At 37.7% G+C, this 9,896-nt stretch overlaps 1 protein-coding gene across 1 annotated transcript; it reads left to right on the top strand.

Annotated features, from left to right (window-relative positions):
• The first annotated feature begins 344 nt into the window (after nt 1-344).
• Nucleotides 345-5,417, top strand: cdkn2c (cyclin-dependent kinase inhibitor 2C (p18, inhibits CDK4)). The gene is made up of 2 exons (XM_052011936.1): nt 345-1,617; nt 4,132-5,417. The coding sequence occupies exons 1-2, from the start codon at nt 1,480-1,482 to the stop codon at nt 4,477-4,479; spliced, it is 486 nt and encodes a 161-aa protein (XP_051867896.1). The 5' UTR covers nt 345-1,479; the 3' UTR covers nt 4,480-5,417.
• Nucleotides 5,418-9,896: the final 4,479 nt, after the last annotated feature.

Genomic DNA, 9,896 nt, shown 5'->3' with positions numbered 1-9,896 from the left:
CCGTTCAGCCGCCTCGGGCATGGCTAGACTTTCTCCTGTGGTGACAGTCTGTTGGGGGAACCGTGGACCACGGCCATTTAGACAAACTGTCAGTCCCAGCAGATCATGCCTCAACAGAAGATGGCACCTGGGTTAAAGAAAGTGCGCGTTAGACAGGTAGCTGAAAGAGTTTCGCTGGAATTGCACAACGCAGCTGCACCCCTGTTCCGCCATGAGAGTAAAAAATGCCCGAACATCCCCCCCCCCACCAGTTCCGATAGACCAAGGGCCCGCAGCAGAAATCTTCAGTTTGACCTTTGAGTACAAAATGCAAATCAGTAGATTAATAAGTGGAGTGGGAATGGCGATTGGCTCTTTCGATTTACATTGCATAATTTTAAATTCCTCCGCGTCCGTTACTGGCATTGCATCAGTGAGAAATATAACGGAGTTTGCTCCGCAGAGGGTAACGTGGGAGCGAAGCACCGGGAGCGCGGCTCGGCTCAGCTGGGCTCGGCTCGGCGCGCTAGCCGCCAGCTCCCAGCGTTACACCGCAGCTGCTGTTTCCGTTGCAACGCAGTGTGGGCGGCACTGGCTGCGCCCGAGGAGCGCTCATTTTTAAAATTTGATGATGTCAATAAGTTTTTTTTTCCGCAAAACAGCAATAGGAGATGAGCGTTTGCAGAACCCGCCAGTATTCTCATGAGGCTGAGAGGAGGGGACGTTCGCCGTGACACCGACAATCTGCCCGGCTCCCGGCTCCGGACGGAGGCTTTCACCGGCAGCCTGTGCAGTTTCACCGAGGCTGAAGCGAGTTACTTTCCTGTTTTCGGAGTACGAGCACAGAATCGCAATGAGCTGCCTGCCCAGCCCGCGGCTGCAGATGTCAACGCTGACGGACTCGGCTTCTGCTGAACGGAGCGGCTTTGTGGCATTTTTCTGGGATCTAGTTTGACCAAAAAGAGTAGGTGGAGCAACCTACCCCCTGGCCCCCCCTCCCTCCCCAAAGCCCGGGGTCCGGGAACAAGCCTGGAGGTCGTTGCCCGCATCAAGCCGTTCATTTACAGTCGAGCAGCAGTTACAAAATGGGCGGGAAAACGGCAAAATATTCAAATATTGTATCTGTGTCGGGAATACAGTAACTGATTCAACTGCTATCTGCCCTGATGTTGTTTCGAAATATTTCACAATTGTGGAAGTGAAATACTAAATCCCCTGGCAGGGTTAATCGCATTTTGATAACTTTTATGGCTGTGAAATAACATTGCAAGAATCATTTGAAACTGTTAACTTTGAGATAGCCGGGCTATCTTGTACTGACATCACGTGTATTATATTGATGAGAAAAAGGGGCGGATCGGGCAACGTCATTACTAGGGATCGCACATCAATTACTCTAGGTTAGTAAATAGTACACACAGAGCGGGGCCGGATTCCTCGTCTCCACCATACCTGCTGGCGTTTGTGCTTTTGGGATTTCGACATTTTGAAGTGTAAATAATGGAAACAACTGATGGATCGGTCGGTGACAAATTAACAAGCGCTGCAGCCAGAGGAGACTCGAAAGAAGTTAGTATTTTGCTGGAAAACGGAGTGAAAGCAGACGCAATCAATAAGTTTGGCAGAACTGCTCTTCAGGTTGGTACAGCTGTTCCTATCTTCTTCACTACGCACTACAGTTAGATTGTCGAGAAATAAATTTGTGCTGTATTCTGAGCATTATATTTTCTAAACATTTTCCATTAGATTTCGTCAGTGTCAGTGTGGTCCAGACGCCAGTAAATACAGTAAATGACGCATTGCTAAAGTAGCTATATGAAACTGGGGGGAAAAAACAAAACGCATTTTGCTTGGATGACAATGCAACTTAATCATTGACTTCAAACGATGAGAGAGTTCCCTATTTTTAAATATGAAATTCCAAAGTAATAAAGTTCACATTTTAAGTTCTATGATGCGAGCAACTTCATCGTCTTGAAAGATGCTTGCGGATATTCAAAGTGTTAGTCAACAGTATTATTTTTATTGCGATTGATATACCGAACCAATAAACTCTGGTTTTAAATCAGTATCACGGCAGCTCTTAAACGTATCATATTCAATTGAAAATGCTGCAGTTTGCAACGTGGACTATCAGCGACAGCACCTTTATTTATTTGCAGACTACATCAGTTAGGTGCATCTAACCCATATTTTAGGTTATTGTGGTGGATTTATCTGTTTTCAAGTATTGTAATTGCAGCATAAACAAAAATACAATACCGTAGGTGCGACTGCAATTCGGGGCCTTTTGTACATAAGTAACAGCTTTCTCACATAATCGAAAAAAACAAAGCAAACCAATCGCTTTTGCTATAAATAAGTGCATTTTAGCGACCATATTTTAGCCACTGTAATATAATGGAAAAGTATCATCAACGTTTATGAGAAAAAAAATTAGCAATGTAAAGGTAGTTTATTTTATATCGGATGCACAATGTGTACAAATGTGGCTTTCCAGATCTTCACCTATCTCCATTATAGTCACATATTGTGTATTCCCACAGGAATATATGAATGCATTTCAAGATTGTATGATTAACTAACTGATGTGTGCAAATTTTAGTTGTATTTCATTCAGTAAGGATTAGGGAAAAATCATTAGGTAATAATAATGCTGGAAAACATTTGGAACTAGTGTAAATAAGTAATCTACTGCAATCAAAACGCTTGAGGGAATTGAATCCCCCCACACACAACCCCACCAGAAATTCTGAGAACATTTTGGGCATCAACACTGTATTTGTTTTCAATGTTAAGACCCACGATAAACATAGCTTATGTCTTTAACATAAAATATTTAAATATCGTCCAATAAACCAGAGTATTTTGTTGGAATCAAAGATATATTTTTTATCATAGATTTGAATTGAGTCAGTTCCATTACAAAAAGAATATGCTTAAAAACAGCTGTGATGTTGAATTTAAAGCAAAATTTGTTGGTTAAGTATGTTACTCGCAATAAAAATAATAGTTGTATAATACTTTTAACTATCTGTAGGTATTCTATACGTATCTTTCGAGATGATGAGATCCTCCCACTTCTAAAAATGAAATACAACAGCAATAAAGTTCGCATTTTCAGTTGTATGACACAAATTACAGGATTAATAAACTACATTTTCATTTTCATTTACAATGCACAATTACCTTGTGTGACATTTCATTTCAAATAGAACTGTAACATTTTAAAGAAGTCACAGTTAAAATAAATCCATAAAATAAAATTGAGGGGCTACCATTATTTTGTCAACAATGCAAACTTGCAGAAATACCGTTAAATTCTGGGGTTAGAGTCACAGTTAATACATATTGTATTGTGCATATTTAAACTCTAATTGTCAGTTTTTAATGTCCCATCCTCTTAAAAGTACATTTTACAATGCAACAGTCTAGAAGCCCAAATCCTGGTGTACTCATAACTTAAAACGATTTGCCTTTTTGTATAATGTCATTGTTATTTGTTTACCTTTCTTTGTTTAATTTTTACATGCAAAAATCTATTGTGTTAAATGCAATGAAAATAAGAGCTAATGGTTTGTATATGTATCACCATTTTGTCCCTTGAAACGCTGTGGTTAACCTCGAATCATGTTTTAAGTACGCAGCCATAATATCAAAACTATAAAAGAACATGTTAATTGAAATTAAATAACAAAATTAACAATGCGGCGGATAACCAAATTTGATGTGTTAAAAATCCACTTTTATTCATCTTAGTTTGTTGCCCTAACAAATATTTTTTGAAACATGTTCAGTAAAAAAGATGGACGTAACTTTGTTCAATATTTCATTATTATTAAACTATAGTTGTAAAGAAAGCGTCAGCAGGAATTTCGTTAAATCGGAATTAGCTGGAAGTGTTGAAGCTGGACTAGGTAAAGTTGGTCTCTGCTATCCATACATTCAAGAAAACAATTTTTCAAAATGGATGATTGTTACTCTAACTTTAGATAGTTTACAGACTTATGCCTGCATTGCTTAAAATTTAAAAGCTGCAGAGAGAATTCTCATAGACAATAATCCTTCGATATGGTATTTTTAGGTGTGCACGGTGGTACAGTCTCATATTTTGGTTTTTTTTGTATTATTGCTCTCCTTTCTATCTTTCAGGTCATGCAAATGGGTCATACTATGATAGCCAAATTATTGCTGAAAGCAGGAGCTAAACCAAACCAGCAAGATCACAACGGATTCACGCCAGCTCACGATGCGGCCAGGGAAGGCTTCCTGGACACACTGAAAATCTTGGTGGACTTTGGAGCTAACGTTAATATTGAAGATTCTGAGGGCAATCTACCCATCCATCTTGCTGCACAGGAAGGTCACACGGACGTGGTTACTTTTTTGGCAAAGGAATCAAACCTCGCACTTAAAAACGAAAAGGGACAGACTCCGTATGAGCTAGCCCAGATGTACCAGAGGACAGAGACTATGCAATGGATGGAACGAAATTTGTAGGAAAAACGTAATAAGCAAGAACACCCTTGTAGTATTTATTTTGTTTGTTGGCTAACACACGTGTTTATTGAATTTCATTATTTGTAATTCTTCATTTTTTTAAATACTTGGGCTACTTGCCATTCAATGCTTTTTTTAAAACGTATATATTTTTCACGCCATCGTGCTAAATTCATTGTATTTGTTGTACATCAGTACTAATATAGAACCGGGCAAACTTTGTTGATGTTCTGTTTCATTATAAGATAATGTCAAGGTTTGACGTGGCAGTGTAAGTTTTGACATAAAACAATTAAGTTGACACGAGGGAATAATTTAAAACGATTGCAATAGGCGGATGATGCGAATGTCCTGTGCCTTCCCTCAGCTATTGAACCTTGGTTTCTTCGGAACATGCGGTTTTCATATTTTCATAAACGACTGTGTTTCTATGTTGTTTAAAATGCCGAGCACGTCGTGTTTGTTTCATTTAAGTAGCTTTAGTTTTCATTGGGCGGCCAGTGAAGTATTGCTTCCCGCCTGATATCACGCGTGAATGCTGAGAAATGTAGTCGGTAAACATTATTTAATGTGTTTATTTTTGTTTAACTAAAATTAAATTATAAGCTTTCTGTTTACTCGATGTAAATATTGCATTGCTTTCATGGCATTGAATTGTATCAAATATCGGCTTCATAAATTATAAAAGATTTAACGGCTCTTTCGTTCCAATAAATACTTACTTGTGAATGTAAAGGGTATCTATTTTTAATGCTGTGAATGGAGTAGCATTTCCTGAATTAATTTATTTCATTACTGTGACAAATAACAAGAAGCGTTAAAATTTAATAACATCAAGCTTCCTCTATAATCCATATGTAGTGGGGCATCCATGCAATAAAGTGTTTTCACAAAAGCTCTGAACAAATCAATGGAGGGTGTCTTTGAAAAGGAGTTATGTATGGAATAAAATTATTTTGATGTTTGGTAATTTAGTGACATTGTGGAATTGCTTTTTTGTGCATTTGACTGATATTGATGGTAAGATCACATTTTCTGTCGTGCAAGCTCAGTGGTGAACAGTTATCTCCCGGAAGAAAACATGGGTGATGAATGCAAATCTTTTTCACACCATAACCTCACCATACATGGTATATTGTTTTAAATCACCATTTTAAAGTAAGTCATTCCACGCAATTACATTTTGATCTGAAAACATCTTAAAATTTAAACAGCATCTTTGAACTTTTTAACGAAAATACTTAGAGATCCCTGTTTACTAAAAGTAGGAGCCTATTACTGTTGAATACTTAAACGACTCTAAATATTTGATGGAGATGCCCACTGAAGTTGACAAGTTAATATGCCATTGAAGTATATGTATGTGCACATATTCTATCAGACTAGTTAAATACATTACAAAGGTTTGCTCATTGAATTGCGAAAACAACTGTATATACATAATATACAAAGATGCGTACAGACCGATGACAGCGTATCGGTGTTTACTCAAAACACAAAATCTGTTTCGTGCAGAACACTATTATCATTTAAAATATCTTCATGTGGAAGCAAGATTGGAATTTCACGGCAAATATACGCAAAAATGAAACGTTTAACATCTGAAATTGAAAGATAGATTCATCATCGTAAAATATAAATGAAAGCGATACGAAATGTGGTAACATGAAGACTGTTGCAATATGAATACGACAAACATGTTTACATGCCCATAGTGATAATCTGGAGATACTGCTGTGGGTCTGTACTATACACGCTCAAACAAAGACTTATATGGACAATGTCCTATAATATGCCTCAATTTTCTCAATATATTAAGTTAAAAGAAACAGGGGGCTTTGTTGAAACAACATTTGCTACCATCACTAATAAAAACCGTTACAAATTTGCCGAGTCTCTTTTCCTCCCTTTTTTTTTGCCCTGTTTAAATACTTTCACTCCGCCCACTCTGCTCCTTGACTTTCTACTTCAGGTGTATGAATTTTCAGTGTATAATTTAATTTTTTAATGCAAAATATAGAAAACAACGCTTTTGAAAAAAAAGTCTAATTTCACCACACCTCCCAGCGTCATACGTTAGACGTGCTTCCTGTTGTAGAAGTGCCCACGAATAAAGAACTAAGTTAAAAGCTTTTTTTAAAAAATGCTTTGGACTACTATCTTAAAGGTGTATTGGTCAATATTACTACAGTGTTGATTCTTCCACCCAGAAGCTGCTCGACTGAGTATTGGGTATATACTCTCGTTTTCGATGCACAGGTTCATACTGAAACTGTGTCAATTCTCGCCTTCTCGAAGTACAGTAAAGGGCAAATGGTTGAGTATTAGTCGCAGAACTAAGGTGCCGTGGATTGAAAATGTCAGCGTCCGCTCCCTTATGGAGGGCAACGGTCGATAGCTTGTGATATCCTCATTCAGAAAAATCCATCTTTGGCACATTTCCTTTCTCACGGCTTATAGAGTCCAGCGATACAAACAAAAATGCCGGTTTGTTAACAGAACAGCAATCGCGTAATCAGTAAATAAAATGAGCCTCTCAGTTCCACTTTAAAGTCAATGAGCAGAAATTTTCCTTAAGAGCTGAAGGTAAACAAGATAACTGTAGTGCGGTGTTGTCCTATAGGTTAACCTCTCGTAACAAGTGGCAAATTGACAGTTCCGATTTGGCTAATCACACTGTGATTAGTAAATTCAAAATAAATAGATTCGCCATCCCAGTACTCGCACTTGCAGAATATATGTATATGTGTGTACTATATATAACCTTTTCTAGTGAGTTTTAGTTGGTGAGAGACAAAAATAGAGGGTTTTTTTTGGACGTTTGTGCTTTATTTCCTTGGTTACTGCATCTTGGTGATCTGCCAAATGCCGTGTTGTATGCCTGAAAATTCCAGTCTTCAGCATCATGGAAACCCCACTTTTGTATCGAGTGAGGGGAGCTGTCGCCGGGTCAGTTTAACTCATGCGGATGACCACTACAAGTCAGGAAAAAAAACGAGCAAGTCCAATCAAAAACGAGCAACCGCAATATGGGGACAGCCTGGCAAAAGAGGAGAGACTCTCAAGATGGTGAGTCTCCTACGAGTCATCGTTCTTATTCATGACACTTAAGAAGTCCACCCAATCCGTTAGAGAAGAAATACAGAAACTGCAGTAAGATTTTGAGTTTGGTAAGTTTATCTAAGAATTCCAATTTTTTATGGATAAAAGCTGCAAAAATTTCCATTGAACGATAGTAGGTTAATAAGTGAGTAAATATTTGAATATACATCTCCAATCGTAAGGGAGTTTACTACTAAATCTATGTTTATTAAAATGAGTGCATTTGACTAAAAGATAAAGCCTATGGTTAACCAACATTCTTCATTTGTCACAGCATGAATATTTTTATCAGAACTGTGTTTAAAGGTCTACTCATTCAATGAAAACTTAAGTACATTTTAATAATTTATTACGCCATATGGTATTAGTCAAGATTAGATGGGAGGCAACTTTGCAGGTTTTTTTAGATTTGGCAAGACAGCAATTGAGGGAGGTAAATCTTAACAGTTGGCAAGACTGGAAGGATAGGAATATTGGAGCCTGGGAACTCAGGGTTAAAATATTTTATATTTCAAAGTGGATTTCTGCAAGGGAGAGAAGTAGTTGCAACTTCCATGTTCTGAAATACTATACACATACATATAGTTAAGAGCTGGAGTAGGCCACACAACCTCTCAAACTGGAGGTCATTGTAATGGTATGAAAATCCAAAACTCAACTGGGGGTTAAATAAATATAACACCAATATTGTGGATAATCTACTTCAATGTCAGATACTTATTGGGGAGAGGAAACTGAGACTAAAGGGATCAAGGAGAGGGATGGTGAGGCAAAACTAGGAAATGCCTGTGTATGTGTGGAAATTGGTGTGTTTCAGGATGAGGTCACTGGGGAGCAGCAGAAACTTACCAGTACTAAAGATAGATCATTGGTGGTTACCAGGGGTAATGGCAAGAAAACTCTCTATTGCAGAGATAAACCCACAGTCTAATTTGCTCCTTCGTACATCAGCAAATTGCTACCTTAGGGTGTTTTGTGTTGCAATATTTTGTAAGTAATTATGCTGTAGATTTTTAAAGTAACGTAAAACCTCATAAAATAATAGTGAATGTAAAATACAGGGCCTCAAGATGAACGATTGGGTGGTAAGACCCAGGTCTAGAAACTGAATTATTCGGCACCAGTTTATTACACAAGAAACAAACTCTCGTTTGTAATATGCTATGTGAAGTTTTTGTCTCATTATGTGCTGGATATGAGGGGAACTACTTCAAAAAAATACCTAGGGTGGTGAATATTCTACACAAAGTAAATGCAAGTGCTGGTGTGCTAATTGATCAAAATCCTTGCCTTGTCTCAGTGAAAAGACACCAGTCCAGTAACATGGCTGTTGTGCTACTATATCTGTTACACATATAATGGTCTCACATTTCTTTGGGTATTTTGTTGGAGTGAGTATAACAACAGGAAGCACTATTATTTTACATGGAACTTCTGATCAGTCACACTCCACTGCTCCATGTATTGATTTGCATGTTTAATTCTCTTCAAATCAAATGATACAAATAACTTAATCCATTTTTAAAACTTTTTTAATCATGTGTGATATCAGGAGGTGCTGGTTAAATCATTAATGATTTTAATAAGGATTACTTTTGCTCAATTGAGTATATACTTTAAAGCTGATGAAATTTTAAAAGTACTAAGCTCATGTGCAGTTGGTTGCAGAAAGTCTCAGAATTAAAATGTTTTTGAAGGTCGTGCAGAAGGCTACACCAGAATGTTTTGAAACAACAAAGTCACTAAAGCAACGCATCTCATGGTTGGCACAGGCAAAAAAGCAATTCATATTTTCAATTCTGAAAGAGCTTTTTTTTACATATTCTTTCCTAGAACATGTCCGCCACTGGCCTTTTATTGGCCATTCCTATTCTTGTCTGAACACAGTGTCTGCCACGTCACTCAGACATTATTGGTCTGGAATCACAGTAAGGACTACAGATAGGGGCAGCAGATTCCCTTTCCTGAAGAACTAATGAACCATGAGCATTTCTTAAGTGACAATGTGCTAATGTTACAATCATTATTGCTTATTGTAGACACATTTAGTTTGCGGATGGGATTTCATGTTTCTGAACTGTTAGTCAGGAACATTAGACCCAGTAACGTAACAAGTATGCTACCAGTCTCATGCATTTCTTTGGGTTTTTTGATGGATTGCATGTATAATAACAAATAAGATCAAACATAAACAAGGAAAGTCTTAATAATATCTCACGATGGAGAAATTAGTTCTGGGATTTCTTCTGGGGTGTGGGTGGATGATAGTTGAATCTGCCCACAAGATACTTGTAGAAGAAAAGGAGCTGGACAGG

This window comes from Pristis pectinata, chromosome 3 (assembly GCF_009764475.1).
Source record: "Pristis pectinata isolate sPriPec2 chromosome 3, sPriPec2.1.pri, whole genome shotgun sequence".
Taxonomy (NCBI): Eukaryota; Metazoa; Chordata; class Chondrichthyes; order Rhinopristiformes; family Pristidae; genus Pristis; species Pristis pectinata.
This window is presented reverse-complemented; position numbering and strand designations above follow the sequence as displayed.

Bases quoted from the DNA above. Each gene is read 5' to 3' on its own strand.
- cdkn2c (XM_052011936.1), top strand. From the start codon at position 1,480: ATGGAAACAACTGATGGATCGGTCGGTGACAAATTAACAAGCGCTGCA. The intron at 1,618-4,131 runs GTTGGTACAGCT...TCTATCTTTCAG, and splicing joins TTGGCAGAACTGCTCTTCAG to GTCATGCAAATGGGTCATAC.